Source organism: Nipponia nippon, unplaced genomic scaffold (genome assembly GCF_047370975.1).
Source record: "Nipponia nippon isolate SJK-2023a ecotype South Korea unplaced genomic scaffold, ASM4737097v1 scaffold_14, whole genome shotgun sequence".
NCBI classification, from domain to species: Eukaryota; Metazoa; Chordata; class Aves; order Pelecaniformes; family Threskiornithidae; genus Nipponia; species Nipponia nippon.
This window is the reverse complement of record NW_028262330.1, coordinates 5,936,502-5,955,196: the sequence shown is the minus strand read 5'-3', so window position 1 is coordinate 5,955,196 and position 18,695 is coordinate 5,936,502. Positions and strand designations below refer to the sequence as shown.

Here is an 18,695-nt window from a genome sequence, read left to right as displayed (position 1 = left end):
TACCCCCGTGTTGTTTTTCCACACCTATAGGCATGGCGATATGCTGTTTCTCTACCCCTCGAGCCCGGCTGGCTCCTCCTCAGAGACCATGGACACCTCTGTCTCCCAAGGCTTGCGGCCTGTGGGGGCCCCCCAGGTGGTGGAAGATGAGATCGACCAGTATCTGATCAAACAGGATGGGAAGATTTACCGAAATCGAGACCAGCAGCTGTAAGTATGGGTGGACTTTGTTTCTGCCGATGCATCTGTGCCTCACCAGAGCTCGTAACGTCTTGTCTGAAACCAGCAGCCAGGAAGCGTGCTGTGGGAACTGCCCTCTGAGCCACTGCTCTGTCCCTCGCTGCCTTTGAAACATTCACAAGGGAAAACAGCTTTTGCCATTGTCCTGCAAGGTTAAATCGAGCTCTGGTGAGCCGAGGAAGGAAGCAGATACCAAAATCCCAGGGTCTTTGCCAGGAAGGACTCATTCAGAGCATCTATTGTTCTGGTCAAGGTGGCCCCTGCTACAGGACTTGTGATCATATAGTTTGTGCTCCTAAAACATTTGGAGCTCTCTAGATTAAAATGAATACTTTGAATTCTTCCCCGGGATGTCCTGGCAGCTGGTGCTGTGTAGAAATACTAGGTTATGCTCTGTGTGTGGCATATTGCTTAATAAGCAGGGGCCTGCTGTCTGCAGTAGCTTCTGTTCCAGATGGTCTCAATATGTAGCTCCTGGTTGGTTGTGTCCTGAGGTGACAGCCGTGCGGGGTGGCAGGGCCAGGTCTCCATCTCGCAGGAGAGGCGCAGACGGGGAAACGCGCTTTCAGCCGGAGCTGCTGCCTCATCATCACCCAGCCAGCAGTGGGAGACCATCGAGGTCGGATTTGTTTTCTAAATCATGGGCGGCTCCTCTGTCAGAGTGGAGACCTGAGCTCTGTCGCCTTTTCTGGCTTCAGTACAGTCTCTCCCTGCTTGGGCAGAGCCGACACAACCCTGCATTGCTGTGTTCAGCACTGCCATGGGTGCATGTGGCACCTCAGCTAGGATGTCCCAAGCAGGAGCACTTCTGTGTCTTCAGATCCAGCCACTCCTTATAAAGGAAAACCAAAGAAGTGAGCAGAAGTATCCAATGGCAGAGACGTGGAAGTGGCACTCGGATCTCTGCCTGCTTGGTTTTTGGCATCCTTTCCATCGGGTGCCTTCTAACCTTTCTGTGAAACCAGGGAGTCCATTTTGCTCACAGAAACGCAGCAAAGTCTAGTTTTGCCAAAACTCTTAGCTGCAAGAGGCTTAGGTAAACAAAGCAGCTTGTATTTTTTGTGAAGGTAGTAATACAATGGTGACTTACTACCACCATAAATCTACACCAATGCTGCTAAAATGTCCTCTGTCTGGATGGCTGGGTTTTATTGCTCATCATTAACAACGTCCCAGTTGGGTCCTGGCCTGATGTCTGTACTGGTTGTGAGCTTGGGGCTGGGCCCCTCTGCTAAGTAACTTCTGAAAGGGCTTGAGTGAAAATTTTAAAGGCAACCAGGAATTCTTTCTAAAACAGAACAGCTCGCCCTTCCCCCTTGTCTTGTCTTCCACGTGGTTTATCTTTAGCAGTGCAGCAGCAAGGAAGTTTGGAGAGATGTAGCCTTTATGTGGAAAATCCTATCTAACCTTTTCAGGCTGATGATAAATGAGAGAAATGCCACATTATTGAAACAATGAAGGCAAAACCCACCACTCCGTGGCAAAAACGTTGTCTTTAACTTGACCACATTTTTCAAAAGAATAAATGAAGGTATTGTTCTTAGCAGGGAGCCAAAGCACAGCGGTGGATATTTATGACAAAAAGAGTGTGTCTGGGCTTGTTCCTGTATTTGTGAGTGCATATCAATCTAAACATGAAGGGATGCTGGCATTCGGCTGAGTGCATTAGCAGCCTTTAGTGGTCCTTTATGTACATTATCTGCCACGAGACTTTGTTAAAAGCGACGCTGCAACTGGATCCCATCCATTTCACCTTTACAAGAGCCGACATCCATGCCCCCCTCTAGAGGCTTTCCTTTGAAAACTAGCACTGACCTAGTGCTGGGGCAGAGGTGTGGGGGGAATTTTTTGTTGTTTGGGGTTTTTTTAAAGCGATTGCCTCAAAAGGAGATGTTTTCCCCTCTGTTTTGTAACTTTACCCAGCAGGTCTTTATCTGTCCGATAAACACATGCTTCCCTGTTTGTTCCAGACCATCCTCTAGTGACTGATAAAGGATGAATGTTTTGGTTGTCTTTTTGTTAAAACCCCACAGACCAGCCCTGTGACGTAGATTTAAAATTCTTTGAATTGAAATGCAAACTCAACGCGGGGTTGTAAAACTTGAGAAGCTGTGATCTGACATTGGTTCATGTGCCTGTTTAGAGAGCAGAGCTGCTTGGCAGCGACACAGACATGAGGAGGGTTTGGTCTTGACCTGGGAGTCTCAGATTTAACCCGAAGCTGTTGCTGTCTCTTTATGTGAAATTATCTTGTGGTGACCCCTCTGTAATATTCCCGAGCGGCTGGAGGGTTGCTCAGAGCCATGTGATTGCACAGATCTTCCACACCAAAACTGTTAGTCTCGAGCAACTTTTACAGTCTGACTTTTCCATTATTAAATAAGATTTAACGCTACTTCTCTTTCTTTTTGCATAGGTGTCGCCACGGCCCCTTGGGTAAATGTGTGCATTGTGTACCACTGGAGGTAAGAGCCCCAAGAAAGTGCTCTAGAAGGTCACAGGAAAGCATGTCCTCTTGGATTCAGTTTCTTCCAGTACGAACGCTTTTTCTCGGAGCGCTGCCCACGTAGAGATGGCAGCTCTGGGTCAGAATCCTGCTGTGCACTGTCAAAGGTGCCGGCTCACATCCAGGATCACTAAAGCTCTAGGCCTTCGTGACCCTGGGTTTATTCTGGTTAATGCTCTGTTTTTCTGCAGTAATGGGTTTAACAGAAAATGCTTTAGAAAAGCTCCAGTTTTCCTCCCTCTTCACTCTTGCCTGGATCTTCTTGTTTCATCCCCTCTCTCATGGATCCCAGCACTTTCCAGTTTAACCACGTATTATTCAGGTTGAAGGCAGCTTTAGTAACGCCTACAAATGTGCTAAACTGTATAATTTATGGCATGAAGCAGTGATCCCTCAAAAGTCGCTGCGAGCCAGGATGGCTGTTCCCCCGCTTCCCTGCCATGTGCTCTGGAAGTTCTTTGGCCTTGTTTGAGCAGCTGGGCTTTTTGTTTGTCGTTAGATATTGAAAGGAAAAAAGCATTTTGCCTTTGAGGCTCGTTCTGATTTGTGGAGCCAATCTGTTATAAAAGTAGGAGGCGATAATAAAACTGGCTGTTGTAAAGCCCCACTGTTTCTATCGCAGTAGTAGCTGCCTTGAAAATGAGCCTAAATTTTCTTGATTGTTTCCACATTGAGAGTGAGTGGAGTTGACTCTAGAACATCCATTTGTTTAGTGATCAATGTATTATCAGACAGGTGTCTGACCTGGCTTTTCTTTGTGTGGTGTTTTTGGCAGCCTTTTGATGAGGATTATTTAAACCATCTGGAACCTCCTGTGAAGCATATGTCCTTCCACGCATACATCAGGAAGCTGACCGGAGGGGCAGACAAGTAAGAAAATCTCTGTGTTTAAGGGAATCTAGTTGTAGCTTCTTTTTTAAAATACAAATGAAAGTACAGACAGATCTCACCAGAGTAGTGTTGGATACAACTATCGAATGGCAAACTGAGGAGAAAACGACACGTTAAAAAAAAAAAAAGAAGAGAGGAAAGCAAAAAAAAAAAAGACAGGGAAAGAAAAATTAAGTCTTTTTCTTTTCTTTTTTTTTTCTTTTTCTGCGGCAATGTAATTGCTTCCAGGAAACACTACCGATGGGGGGAGAAGGCCAGATGGAAGGAAAGAGGTTCCCTAATTATACCAAGCTCCGAGCCTGGGTCTCAAACCTTGTGGAGAGGCCCTGAAACTGCGGTGGACCTGGGGAGCTTTTATTCACCAACGGCTTTTCTTACCTAAAAATGTGAATAGGACAGAAAGATGAGCCTAATGTTCCTCGGGGCCTGATTCTGCTCTGTCCCATGCTCCATGTGTTCTTAGTGAAACCTTTTCTTGTCACAGTGCCGTGGTTCACTGCCCGGTAACTGGAAAATAAGGCGTCCTGCCCCTTGATGGGGTGGAGGATGCCGTGGTGACACAGGCCAGATAACTGCTGAGCCGAGAGGAAGCGCTGAAAGAAGTATTTATTTCTTTATATCTTGCTGTGGCACATGTGTTCAGTGAAGGATCTGAAGTCCCCTTCAGTGATGTCGGGGAACCCACTGTGTTCTGAAATGCAGCTCCTTCAAATAAGTTTTGCAGCGGTGTAACCTTCTCCCTCCTATTCCTGAGTGCCGTTGGGATTTTTTTAATGTCTTTGTGAGATGCAGCTCAAGTCCATAATACTTTCATTTGAAGGGAACTTCCCTTTGCAGGAAGCCTTGTGCACATGAAAGGAGCTCTAATTTGCCCTAGTGGTATAATCTATTCCTTCCCACGTGCTGCATAAATTATTTAAGCAGGGTCCCGTGAGTTTTCTCTCTCCACCTCTTGCTCGAATATCTGCTTAGGAGCTGAGTCAGTGACCACATGTCGGCCTCTTGACCTCCCTCGCTAAGTGGGCAGCAGAGGTTACTTGGGGACCGCAGGAGAGGAGCATTCCCCAGTGGGAGTTTGCAGGGCACTTTGAGATCCTCTGAAGATGCAAAGCATTTGTGCCCCCGTGTCTCCTCTGCCCTGCTTCCTCTGTGATATTTCTAGCCACTTGCTTTTTTTGATACCCAAAAGCATTTACTGTGGTAACAGCAGCTGTCTCTCTTCCTTCTTGCAGGGGGAAATTTGTTGCCCTGGAAAACATCAGCTGTAAGATCAAATCGGGCTGCGAAGGGCACCCTCCTTGGCCAGAAGGCATTTGCACAAAGTGTCAGCCAAGTGCCATCACTCTCAATAGGCAGGTGAGACAGAGCTCGCAGGAGCCCTCCTGCTTAAAGCTGAGAAGGGACTTGACTTTTATTTTTGGAGAGATGACTTCAAGAACAGCCAATTTGGAGCAAGAAGCCTTTGCGTATTGGCAGTTGTTGGGGAAATGGCTGTTGCAGAAATGTCCTTGCAGAAAAGGACTCCAAAATGCATCTGGTTCAGCAGTTTCCTCTTAATGTGGAGGACATCTGAGCTGGCACCGCTAGCGATGAATCTCCACTCTTTTTCCTCATGGGATCCAAAAGGCCACCCACTATTTCTTCTTGTTTCCTCTTAAATTTCACTGTCTCTTTTTTAGTTGCAAAGGGTTTTGGGATAAGGGCCCTAGTGAAGAAGCCAAGCTAACGGGGTGCTGGGGGTGCTCAGCGCTTTCCCATGGCCCAGCCCGTGGTGAGTTCTGCTTGCTGGGCAGGAGAGTGGTGCTGAAGGCAGCAGAGGGGAGAGGGAGGGAGCCAGCTAGCTTTCCCTGTCCCTGCTCTGGCAGCATTCAGCCGTAAGGGGTGGTGTGCGTCCTAGCAGCTGGGAAGGTATTGGCGATAGGCAAACTAAACGGACCTAGTCGAGGATGGCCTGACGCTTGAACTTTGTCAAACAGAAATACAGGCATGTTGACAACATCATGTTTGAGAACCACACAATTGCAGATCGCTTCCTAGACTTCTGGCGGAAGACAGGGAACCAACATCTTGGGTATCTGTATGGCCGGTACACAGAGCACAAAGACATCCCTCTGGGGATCCGGGCGGAGGTTGCTGCCATCTATGAACCCCCACAGGTAAAAGCTGGGTGCCGTGGCGTCAGTGTCAACTCGTAAAGATAATCAGGGAACAAGGAAACACTTTTTTGTTTGGGAAACCTCATGCAGTATTTCGGACTGCAGCTCCATAAGGAAAATGGTCCCATGAAAGAGATGTGATTTGTGTCTTTGTGTTATTGCCACTGAAAGAATTTTAACACTCAGATTTGCTTTTTGTTATTTTCACACTTTCTTTCACATTACTCTTTGCTCCGATGATTTAAAGCTAGGGTGGCTTCGTAACAGTGGATTTCACTTTCCATGTTTCCTTGGTCACTGGGTTTCCAAGGCTGTGGTACAGAACAGCTTGAAAACAAATTCTGTACTAGGAAAAAAAAGTTGCGGTCCTTGCTTCAGTTTCTTATCAGCTCTCTGGGAAAATTTAGGCAGCTTAATTAGAGAAAAATGAAGTCTGCTGCCTTGATGGAGAGGCCAAGGATGAGGTTTGATGCCTCAGAGCAGCCGGGAGTCCCCGCTAGATGGTGCACGGCACCGCACGGCGCCGTGCTCAGCACCGCCGAGTCCTCCCGGGAGGCTGCAGCCGGAGCGGGTCCCGCCGAGCCTGGCCTCCCGGGGAACCCAAGAGCTGAATTCACTCTCCGAGAGCTGAAAATGGAGGTGGCAACTACAAAAAGCCACTCTGCCCACAACACAAGGCTCGGCTTGAAGCTGAGTTTGCCTACTGGCTTCTTCACTGCTGATCAAAGTCACTTTTCTGAGTGCAGACACTAAGTATACAAACATATCGTGGTGGGTCATACGTTTTCTTCCTCTGATGATTTCTGCAGGGTTGCTAGAGTAAAACGCCACAGATTTGTCAGTGGAAAAAGAACAAATAGATCTTTGTGAGTGTGTGTGTGAGAGCAGAATTGCAAGCCTTTTATAAGTTCTTCCCTTTCTTTCCAATCTGAGCAGAGCCATGCCCTCTATTGTTTCAGTATCGTTGTTAAGCCCCTGCTTTGGAAATTCGTATGCTTCTAGTTGTACACGGTAAAAGCAAAGAAGCTTTTGCTTTCCTGGCAAGCAGTCTCTGCTGTGCTTCTTGGCACGGCATCTCCCCACACAAGAAAGCTTGCTTCTGAAACGCACCCAGATGGAGCTGTGTTTTCCAGAGCACGGGGGGGGGGAAGGCCTGGGCGCGGGCTCTTGAATTCACTGGATTTCTGCCTCTCTGCTGCTCGAAGAGTCAAACAAACGGAACGGCGGTACAAAACTGGCAGTTTGAACACAGAGCTTTGGAAAAATTACATAATCTCTTGCCTTTTCCAAAGTGCTCAGAAACAGCAATGGCCTGTTTGTAAATGATGAGTCTTTCATTCATAAACCCTGACATAGTTTGCAAACTAAGCCGAAGAGCTCTGACAGGATGGGTCTGTGAGTAGAGGAGGTCTCTGGGGTGAAACCGGTCAGTGGTAACGCTGAAGGGGAAACCCAGACCTCTGCTTCCATCCTCTGCTTCCATCCTCTGCCTCGCTCCTGACAATGACTAAGTGCACTGTGATTTTTCCTGTTCTGTCTTACTAGTGAGTTTTTCTTTGCTGCAGATTGGTACACAGAACAGCCTGGAGATCCTGGAAGATCCAAAAGCTGAGGTTGTGGATGAGATCGCTGCAAAGCTTGGACTGAGAAAGGTTAGGATGTTGCGGATCTCATGCGTCTTTGTTTGGCAATGAAGAAAGTCGTCGGCAGTTCTCTTCAGCTCCACGGGTTTATTCAAGACCATTTGGGCACATCTGAAATCTAGCTTAAGTGTCGGTAGCTCTGACGCTTTTAGGTATGAAAAAACAAAATGAGAGCATTTTCCTGAGCACAAGCATCTAGCAGGGCTGTGCAGCTGAAGTCAGCAGTCCTCTGTCATGAATGACATCAAAGGGAGTAGCAAAGAAGCAGAAACACGATTTTCCCTTTATTTCTCCTTAGAGAGGAGCCATTCCTGGTAGCATCTCCCTGGTGAGTGCTAATTTGACACAGATGTAGCCAGAGTTGCCTTCCGAGTTTGTTCTTCCTTTTGACAGAATCGGTGCTCCGCTTCAGGAGCAGAGGCTCCTGCTTGTTTTTTATTCTCCTCTGTGGGGTCCTGCCCCTTGGTGCTGCTCAGGCAGGCTGTGGTTAATCTGTACGTTGGTTTAGAGGTGTGGGTCCCCCAACAGCTGAGCCTCAGTCCTCTGTTTCCCCCTGTGCCCGCAGCCTGCCAGTCATCCGATCAGGACGTATGGGTATCGGGATCCACTGGTTTGCTGACATCTCTCAAACCTGTACTGATATTTTCCGGTTTGGGAAATCTTTTGGTGTCGTGTGAGTGCCAGGAATGAGATGTACACAAACAAGATTTGACTTGCGAAAGAAAACACAAATCAGAAAAGGCTCAGTACAGTAGACTATAAACATCTGTGGTGAGGTCTTTTGTTCTCTGAAGATAAGATCTTTAGCCTTTTGCCAGTGTCTGAAGCAAAGCTTCTGTGTGTGTTATTTATTTCCATGCTTTTCCTCTGCTTCTCACATCAGATATTTTTAATCAATATGACTTAACACGTAACTTACTGCTAGTTGCAGATTTTTGTCTGCCTGGCCTCTGCTAGGGATCTGAATCAGCAGTTCTTCCTCGGAAGGGTTAATGCTGTGGGAGTTGGTCGCCGGGGGGCTGATCAGAGCTGTTTTTAGCACATGTGTGTAGAAGGGTTCACCCAGCGGTGTGTGTGTACACATCTATACTCCTATGTGCAAACAATGCGGAAAGCAGGAATGTGTTTTTTGGATCGGAGCAGGCTGATTTGGAATGAATCATACTCCAGTGGGAACATATGAGCTTTATCTTAACTAGTGACTGCGAGCTTCAAAATGAGATCATGTGAGCTGCTTTGTCATCTGCTGGCGCTCCCTTTGCTCTGAATGCTCAATAGGAAATGCTTTTTGCTGTGGGTGGGAGGAGGTAGCGGCTGAGAGGCCTCTTGCAGCCTCCAGATCTTTCCATGAAAAAATATTCCATAGTGAAACATAAAGCTGCAGGTGCCCCCGGCCGGCCAGCTGGCATGCTGCTCCTGGAAATCGGATTCAAATGAGCCCAGCACAGCTGGGAGAGCCATTTCCTTGAGGCAGCATACAGCAGGGCCGTGCGAGGAGCCAAGAACATCTTGTCCTGCTAGGAGAAAATGTATAAGCTCTCTTCTGGTTTGGGGTTGTTTTTTTGTTTTTTTTTTTTTTCTTTAAGCAGCTTTCTCCATAACACTTCTTTATAGGTTGGCTGGATATTTACTGATCTGGTCTCTGAAGACACACGGAAAGGGACTGTTCGATACAGCAGAAACAAGGTGAGATTCAAGTGTGCAGCTAATTACAGCTGCTGGTACTGAGGGTTTGTGTAGTCGCATAAACGCTGGCTGTGCCAAGCAGAGTACTGAGCCAGGGCAGCGCAGGGCCGGAGGTGACGCTGGGACTGGAGTTCTTGTGAAATGGGATTTTTCAGAAGCTTCTGAAGGAAAAGGAGCTTGAGCTCGAAGAGCACTGTTAGGGGTTTGAAGCTTTTTGGATAACATGCAAAGCTGCCCGCAGTCCTTCACCCACTCTGCTTTAAGAAAACGGTGCTCGTGGTTTAAGAAATTTAGTAGAGTGGAGGGAACGGGGTTGTGTGAGGTGCAAACTCGGTGAGCAAAAGTGACTGAGTCAGAGGATGTTTCTATGGGCTGGGCTTTGTGAGATATACGTGGCTCAAACCTTGACCTTCTCTGCTTCCTGTAATTCTAAAATCAGTTATGTTCTTATTTGGAAAATGAAACCCCATTTAAAAAAAAGGTGTGTAAAGTTGGGTGGAACTAGATGTGGGACAGTCCTTCGGGCGAGAGCCAGGCTCAGGGCTGGAGAGCTGACATGTCGCATTCTTTTCCCAGTCTGTGCAGCAACTTTCTACGAAAGCATGTTTTATTAGGGTGTTGGTAGCTTTCCTTGGCTGCAGACCAGAGAAATAGGTCTAGGCTACATCACGTTGTCCTTTTTATTGACATTTCTGCTCTTCCCTCAGGACACGTATTATCTAAGTGCAGAAGAGTGCATCACAGCTGGAAACTTTCAGAACCAGCAGCCCAACATCTGTCGCCTTTCTCCAGATGGTCATTTTGGATCCAAGTTTGTCACAGTTGTGGCTACAGGTATAAACTGGCCTCAGCTTGCCCCGGCTCTCTTGGTTACACATGAATTATCTCTTGTTAATAGAAGAAGAATATGCAGCTCTGCCAGAAGTCGTCAGACATCCTGGTCCCCATCTGTCCTATTTAACAAGGGTTTTGCCTTGCTCTATCAAGTAAAATACTTTTTCGTTCTTTGTGCTATCTCCTCTGCAATTATTTACCCTGTCCCCTGCAGGAAACTGAATTGAGGCTCAGACCTGGAGCATCCACCTCTCTGATCCAGAAAGCATTTTTTGCCTGCAGCCAGGGGAATAACTGTCGCTCGCTTTTCTGTTTCGAACCTTTAAGCTCCAAATTCTGTTGCCTGAAAGCGGCAGTGCAGAACCACGGCAGTCCGGATCCTGAAAGTTACTCTGGCTGGTTCAGCATAAAGGAGGGACCTTTATCTCCCTTGTGTCGCTGTCAGGGAAACCCTTACGTAGGATGCTGTGCTCTTCCGTGCATGGAAGCATTTTTTGTTTGCCTGAATAAAACAGAGAAGCCTGCAAAATGCTTTGCTTTGTCACCTCTGATTTTAGCCGTTTTCACAGCAAGTCTCCAGAGGCGCTGTGGAATAGTCTGCGCTGCCCGGGCTGCGAGGGGAGACGTTGGCATGTGCTGGGAGAGTTGTAGCATTAGAAGTTCAATCTGCTGTTCTCCACGGGATGACACATGTATTCATTTAAAATTTCCCTGGAGCAGATACGCTTGGTTCTGGGTCTATTTAACACAATGAAAAAACCGCATGACTTCCAAATAGCATCCAATGTAAAAACTGAAAGTGTGATATTATATTGCCTCCTCTGAGCCCAGGTTTTGTAAGTGTTCCCGGAGCCTTTTTCGGTGAAAACGCTCTCTTTCAGTTAACAGGCCCGTGCAATCAGACAGCTGCCCGTACATTCCAGACTGCTAAACGCATCCATCTTTCATTAAAGATAGATGCGTATCTCGCTCACTCTTTTTTTTTATTATTTATTTCTATTTTTTTTTAAACAAGGTGTTTTACTGAGAAAATGATGACTAGCTTTGTTCGGGCCTTCCCCGTGTCTCAGTGTATGTTTAATTTCTAGAAGTGTTTGTTCTGGAGCAGTGAGTGATTGAGGTTAGAGATCAAAGGGTAGAAAACGAATATTTCCTTTTTTCTGTTCCAGATAATTTCATTCTCTTCTGTTAAATCAGCCCATCAGGTTTCTATTTAAACACTTGATTCCTTCCTTTTGTGCCTTATAAATATATTTGGATAGTTTGCATCAACTTTGCCTTTAAATCCTCTACACGGATTAACTCCTATCCCCTCCTGAATTCCTAGGTTTGGAAATAGTAACGTTTTCCTACCATCTGTCTGTATCTTCTCTTTCCAGTTGTATTCTAATGACATATGACCTGATGTTGCTTACATTATCCAAATTAAAGCGCCAAGCATGTGATCTATCAGTGAGCCAGGGTCTTAATTTCCACTTTCCATGTCAGATTTCCACAAAGCCATCCATTACAGGCTGAGAAAACACTTTTTCTTCTTATGCTTGACATTACTAGGTGACCAACCCTGAATCTGCAGCTCATGGCTCCTTGGAAATGAAAGAGGCTTGCAGGAGCTGTGTGCCTGGTTTTTGTTTTGAAAGAGAAAAGATACCTGCGGGGTAGCGGGAGGGTGATGCTATCAGGAGCCTTCCGAAAGGGCAGCTTCGCCTCCTTTAAGCTCCTGGCAAAGCACTCTTGCTGTCACTCCAGGGGTCTGTCCTGTTAGGCTAGCTGTGAAAATGTGTGTTACTAAATAAGTGTAGAGCCTAGAGGGGATTCTTGCCTAGAAGTACTTCCCATGCAGCAGCACCAGCCATTTCATCTCGCCATTCTTCGCTGTTAGCCAGACTGTCATGTTTGATGTCGCTCTTTGGGTCGTGCCTCTCTGGATTATGCTGGGCAGATCGCTCTCGTGCGGGATTTTTAACCAGCCCCTTCTCTTCCAGGTGGTCCCGACAACCAGGTCCACTTTGAGGGGTACCAGGTCTCGAATCAGTGCATGGCGCTGGTTCGAGATGAGTGTTTGCTGCCCTGCCGAGATGCACCGGAGCTGGGCTACGCCAAGGAGTCCAGCAGTGAGCAGTATGTGCCTGATGTGTTCTATAAGGTAAGGGCTGCGTGCTTGTGGGTGGGGGGAGCTGCAAAAACAGCTCTGCCGCGTGTCTGGAAATCAGCATGGCCAGCTCAGGAAAGGATGTCTTTGAGGTCTGAACTATTTTCAGTAGTAACCGTTCACCACATGTCTGCAAAGTAATTGCATAAGCTCCATTTCCCCCTCGTAAACGTGCTGTTATGGTTTCCAGTGCAGCGGTAGCCATTGGCTATCCGGCTTCTAAATGAGGTCTGCAGTGATCCACTGAGAGCCCATAGCAAGTGCTCTGAATTCACCTCCTCTTCCGTATTTGTTGGCAGTATTTGCCATGCTGCTCTGTTGATTTTAATCCCCAGCTGAGTTCAGCTTCCTCCACTGCACAGCAATATGATGTGTGCTAGCACAAATGGTGCGGTGAAAGCAGTGGGTTCCTTATGCGATGCCAGGGATTTGCTCATGTATGACACGCTTACAGGCACCAACTGGGCAGCAGATGCAACAAAAGGTAGTGTAGTTCATGCAGCAAGAAGAGAGACAGCCCTGTGCGTGCGTCTCTGCAACAAAAGGAAGGTGCGAAGGCTTTCAGAGCAAGGGCAGGACCGGGGTGTGCCCCTGGTTTTCCTCTCTAATACCGGCGTTCCTGCCCGTGCCCTGGTCCTGTTCTCGGGTCAGACAGTAAACTCCAAAAACTGGTCCTGAGGAGCAGCGGGAGATACATGCATCCAGAGCGGATCCAAAATACTCTTATTGAAGCGTAATGCAAGAGCACTGCTGGTAACCTGTGTGCTGCAGTTGTTGGTACAGTTTTAGTGATGAATGGGCTGTCATTATTCCCCTTGACAGTTGTTTCTGGAGATCCTCAGCCCCCCTGCGTCGGCAGGGCCGAGTTAGAAACTTGGGGACAGGATCTCTGCAGAGGCTAATAGCACTGCTTCTCAAACTTGTGTATGTTGGTGCCCCGCAAGCAAGGACAGAGGAATTAATTAATGGCGCTGCTTGCCAACTAATTAGCCATCCATCACCCAAGTTAGTTATCTCATTCTTGTCTGTGTCTGCTATTCACAGCCCACTCAGCCTGCAGCGCTCCTGCCGCCTGTATTAAAGCTGTCCGTTAAGGATTATAGGATAAGCAAAGCTACCTTCATTTGGGACGACTGAAATGAGCGGATTGCACACCAGCAACAGAAATGGAGCTGGTCGAAATGCTCTTGTATGCCCTGAACCCGAGACCGGGAAATGCTGGCCTGGGTGAATTAGCCTGTGAGACTCCATCTTCCCCCTCCACCGCTTAATGCTGAGCTGATGGCTTGTCTTGACACCACCTGAAAATGAGGAACACCGCTTGGCTAAATTCAGTGCTTGAGAGGAAAGGTAGATAGAATCTGTGCCTTTTTCTTTAGCATGCAGACAGCTCGCTCTTAGGAGCTGATAAGCCAGGTCCGATTTAGATACAGCGGAGTTTGATTGTGCAAGGGTTGGCCCTGAATGTGAAGATGATCTCATCTCTTGGCGTGCTTCGGTCCTGCTCTGGAGGAGCCCGTGCTGTGCCACAGTCAGGGTGCAGCCTTGCAGGAGGTCCCGTAGGTCTGTGTCCCACATGTGGGCCACCCTGGGTGTTCGGAGTAGCAGGAAGCCAGTGGGTGTTCCCATAAGGTCTTCACTCCCATTTGTAATCCGAAGCAGGGAGATAAACAAAATGCTAACTGATGGCTCCAGCCTTTTGTGGAAATTTCCATGAACCACTGATTCACTGGGTCGGGCTGCAGCTTATTTCATATGTTTTATAACTTCTATCCGTAATTGCCTTTTTCATGATGTGCTGAAGGAAGGCTTGAGGACTGCTCTGGCGGGTGTAATTGTCCTTCAGCCTTAAACGTGTTTGGCTGTAGGATCTCTTAATTTTTTTTGAATGTTCTTAAATCGATGGAAAGCTTAGTCACTCCTGGCTTTGAAAACCTTTGGGGTCTCATTAAATGTGTGAGGCTTGAGGTCAGAGACACTACCTCATAGTTACTGGGTTGGTGACAACAATGGTGTCAAAGCGTTGGTTAAATACAGTATGAGGAGCAAGAGTCCGGTGCTTGGCCTTGCGGCAGAGGGCAGCTGCTTCGTGGCGCAGCGCCCTGCTCCCCCTTTCTCTGCTGAAACTTCAGGAGCTGAGCAGCTTTGTCTCCAGTCCTCAATGTGGGGGTTCCCCTCTGTGCTGCCCCCCAGCTAGCTTTGGGCAGAAAGCTGCACTTTTGAGTAGTTGCTGCATTTTGTCTCGGATTGAGAAGCTATGACTGGTAGAGGGAAAAGTCCGTATATATATATTTCTATGTAATATGCAAGTACTCATTTGAAAAGCCCTTTAGGATGAGAGGAGCTATACAAACTTATTCTAATTGGATGAGAACCAGAAGGCCAATGTTTGTGTAGTGTGGATGTATTTATAGAACAACTATGCATCCAGATGCAGGGCAAAAATCTATTCAATTCTCGTATCTGTCTACAGCAGGGTAACGCAGTAGATTCACCTTTGGCTTTGCAAATAGGAAAAGGTGCTGCTGTTTGCATCTATAACAAAATGTAAGCCAACAGCTGTACTTCAGTCACGTTGTTCAAAGAAGATGTCTTGTACCTCCGCTCGCAGTAGGTGCTGGTACTTCAGCGGTGACTTAAAAAACGCATCTGGGTTGGTCACGCTGCAGGCGCAGGAAGGGTGCGAGCACCCGCGCTGCAGGCGGGAGAGCTGCAGCTTCAGGGACCTCGCTGCACAGGCCAAGAGGTGCCTGGAAAGAGAGGAACGGCTGTCGTTGGTCAGCAAGCTGGTTTTCCATGGTTTTCACCGTGTTTTGTGTTTGTGGAGTGGGAGCAGGGGCCGCCGTGTCCCCTAGGGCTGCAGCTGTTCCTGCCTGAACGTGAGTCACCTCAATGGTGCGTTAGCATAGATGGGCTTTTCTTCCATGGAAATAGGAAAACTGATGGCACCAGCGTTGTCCTGCCTCAGGAGGCGAGGTGTTTTTCCTGAGCCTCTAGCCTTGTGATTTCTGTATTTCTTTACCATTCTCTTTATGTTGGCCACTAGCCCTGCTGCTCAGAGGAACCACCCCAGTGGAATTGGCAGTATGCGCTTTCTACATGCGGCGGCCGTTGCTTTCCTGGCTCGTGAAGGCTTGAGTTCTGCTCTAGCGTGAAAGTTGAGGGCTTTCGGGACCGTGAGTGCAAGTTACTTTGCTCTGAGATGCCTTTCCAGGTAAGATTAGCCAGAAGGAAGAAAACATCCCCCTTTGCCTCCCGGGTTGTCTGTGAAGCGTCACAGCGCACTGCTGTTTCCAATTCGAATCTTGCACAACCGGCACACGCTTCTTGGCGAGTTCAGTGCAACGAAACTCATGAAGGAGTCGCTCTTGTCAAGACACAGACGCACAAGTCGGGGTGGCCGCTCTCTTTTTCAGTCAAGATGACGATGTTGCAATGGCCGCTTCACCCTGTTTTTCAGCTGGGTGAGGGAGAGCCCAGCTGAATATTACATATGGGCTTTTTCCATTCCCTGTCTTCTGCCCTTGAGCAGCCTCCTCCTTTATCCCTCTGGTTCTAGAAAACACCCATATTGATTTTGATTTCACTAAGAATGTACCTTCCAAGCCATGGGTAGGTTATTCAGAGCTGAAGTTACTTGCGAGTGGTGCTCAGTGCCCCAGCTGGGTGCAATCCCTCCCGCTGGGCTGCCTGCGCCCCGTGCCCGCCGTCTGTGTGCTCCCAGCTCCCTGCAGTCGGTCTGCCGAGCCCGTAACTTTGCAGTGCTGCAACATTGCCTGACTCTGCTCCCCACAGACCTGCGTGCTCTGCTCCCCGGTTAGCTTCATGGGCATCTCAGCCTCCCACCGAATAGGGGAAGAAGATCGCTGCGTTTTACAGACCCTTTGAAACACTTAAATAATTGGATTTTGGGACTGGCTGGCTTTGTCTCTTATCACAGTATTTGCCTCAGCACAGTGCAAACATGAAGATGTCATCCTTGCAATGAATTGCATTTTACAGCTGCCTTAATATTCCTCCGAGTTTCTTTGGGATGGTGTAAGACGAAAGTCCTTTACAATGGCACCGGTGTTGTGAAAGAGCCCTTTGCCCCCGTAGAGTCCTGCGCATGCTTTTTGCATTTACAACAGCTGAGACGGTGTCTGGGCCTTGGCTTGTCATCTGTCAAACGTGGTCCCATCTGGCCCGGGGAGAGCCCTGAGCCAGGGCACTGTTTTGATTAGAGCCGAACGGGACCTCTGAGCCAGGCTGTCCCCGGTGTGGCACGTGTCGCTTCCACCTGTTCACTTTGAAATCCTCTTCCCAGGGAAAACACGATAGCCAGGCTGCGTGGAGGCTTCTGCGGGGAGTTTTCACTAGCAGCAAAGGACTTCCCCTGCCTGGCCTCCTACCAATGGTTCGCGTTGGACTGGAAAAGCCTTCTTAGCCTTAAATGTTCCAGCTGCTCTGGGGAGGAGGATGCTTGATTAGCTCACAAGGAGTCTCCTGAGAAGGGTTTCAACTCTCACTGACCTATTGCTTGCTCTTAGAAAAGTCGCTTCATTTCTGTGCATCAGCTGCTCTATCTGTGCAAGGGGGCAGGACTGCCCGGTAAAGCTCTTGGAAATCAGCAGAGGGAAGAGCAAGGCTGGGCTTTATTAACACACAGAGAGGACAGACAGCTGCCCAGCTCCACCGTACCTTCAGCAGAGTGAACCCGTGGGGAAGGCTAACGGCGTGGGATGCTAACGGCATGGGATGCTAACGGCCGGCCAGCCCTGGGACACGGAGCTGGAGCCTCCCTCCTGGCTGGCAGCCGCCCGGGCTCCTCGCTTGGCTGCTCCCATCACCCTTGTCTGGGAAATCTTGAAGCCACCCGGCAGCCTTTCCAACTGCAGCCGTCCTGCAGCGCCGCAGAGGTGTGCGACGCGGCCAGCCGCGCTCCCTGCGGGCGCACCCATCCTTTTCCCCGTTTGACCTCAGCCGTTTGCAGCTTCTGCCTCCAAACAGTGGTTTGAAAGGCTCTAATCGCAGCGCCTGATTCAATCTCCAGTTTGCTCCTGTCTTCAGGATGATTCATTGTCCAAATCCTCCAGGCCTTGCTGCTTGAATTTTTTGTCCAGGAGCCAAATACTTGCGCCTTCATTAACCCCTTCCTGGTCTCCCTTTGGAGTGGTTGCCGCTGGGCGTTCGTGGCTTTGGGGGTCTCGGGCTCCGGGGCTGCAGCAATAACGTGCTGAGAGGCGCTGCTGGGGCCCCAGAGACTGCCGAGCTCAGGATGAAGATGTCTTTCTCCCAACAATTCTCCCAGCTTGACGTTTGTTAAGGCCTTTAAAACGTAATTGCCTAATAAAATGGTGCACAGGGGTTGGAGAAGAGTGCTGGCGTGGGGGGGGGGCTTTTCTCTCTGGGGAGGGGCAGTGTCGGGACATGTCCTCGACTCGGGGAGAGCGAGGTTCCAGTTTGGTAGTAACAGTCTAGTGCATGTCTTGAAGGCCTCAGCAGCGTGACATTAAAAAGAAGGCATTTAACATGGAAATCCCCAGAGGCGGAGATTAAAGTGAACAGGTGCTGGAAAAATGTTTCTGCATATTAGAACTTAATTAGATTTGAAAATGAATTCCAGATGGGCTAATTATGTGTGAGTTGTTGCAGGTTCTTTCTTGCAGGGGCAGGATTGTGTTTGGGAAGCTGATTCGGTCTGATTGGATTTGATTCCTGACTCTTGCGGTATCACCGAGATCTAGAAGCAGGTTAGCTTTCAGGTCCTGTGATCTCCCTGAAAAGGCTCCACATCTCCTCCTGCTCCTGTCAGAGCCCCAGAGAGATCTGAGGCCACGAGCCACTAGGCTTGTTGCTGAAATAACCACAGGGCCAACAACCTGTCATGTTCAAGGAGAAAAGATCCTTATCAGAATTGCTTTTAAAAGGAGCTTCAAAGACTGGAAGGTAGATTTTTTTTTTTTACAAAGGGAGCTGTTCCTAGGGACAGAGGATGCTTGGGGAGGGGGCTTGGGAAGGGGGGCTGTTGCCTGGAGGGGAGCAGCGTGCCGGAGCCTGCTCAGGCGATGTCCGTCTGGGTGTACCGGGAGAGCAGAGCGTGAGAGCGGGGTGCTGGCTGCCGCACCGCATATTTGTGCTGTGTAAATACTAGCGTAACCGAGAAATGCTGATAGCGGGGGAGTGGCGTACTCTGGGAGAAAATATGGCTCGGGAGAGGAGGGTGTCGGCCGTGGGCAGCTCATCCTGATGCACGGTGCTCAGCCTGAGGAATGCCGCCCAAAACCCTGCGGGGCTCACGGCCTCTTGCCGAGCTGCCCCAAACCACCGAGGTGTCGGGGTGACGGCTCCGCCGGCGTGCGGTGGCTCTGGGTCTGCCTCCAGCCACTGGGGACTTCTGAGAGCTCAGTAAATGTGAACTTTAATGTAAGGTCCCTGATTGCAAATTATGGGTGTATGATTTATATGGGGCTCAATGAATGATTTATAACATGTTAAGTGATGATTTAGGTAGAAAACACAACCCCCTCTTACAGAATCTTTAATGAAAAGTGTCAGTTCTCATGAATTTATTTCTGAAGCTGTGTTTGAACTCGGCATGTTTGACA

At 48.6% G+C, this 18,695-nt stretch overlaps 1 protein-coding gene across 1 annotated transcript in view; it reads left to right on the top strand.

The window, feature by feature from the left end:
• Window positions 1-18,695, top strand: part of NPLOC4 (NPL4 homolog, ubiquitin recognition factor) — a 29,378-nt gene that overhangs the window by 5,127 nt on the left and 5,556 nt on the right. Inside the window, exons 4-12 of the mRNA XM_087750581.1 lie at window positions 31-210; window positions 2,657-2,705; window positions 3,522-3,616; window positions 4,870-4,993; window positions 5,614-5,793; window positions 7,359-7,445; window positions 9,051-9,122; window positions 9,830-9,956; window positions 11,942-12,102. Coding sequence (XP_087606707.1) covers window positions 31-210; window positions 2,657-2,705; window positions 3,522-3,616; window positions 4,870-4,993; window positions 5,614-5,793; window positions 7,359-7,445; window positions 9,051-9,122; window positions 9,830-9,956; window positions 11,942-12,102 — 1,075 coding nt within the window. The remainder of the gene's footprint in view (window positions 1-30; window positions 211-2,656; window positions 2,706-3,521; window positions 3,617-4,869; window positions 4,994-5,613; window positions 5,794-7,358; window positions 7,446-9,050; window positions 9,123-9,829; window positions 9,957-11,941; window positions 12,103-18,695) is intronic.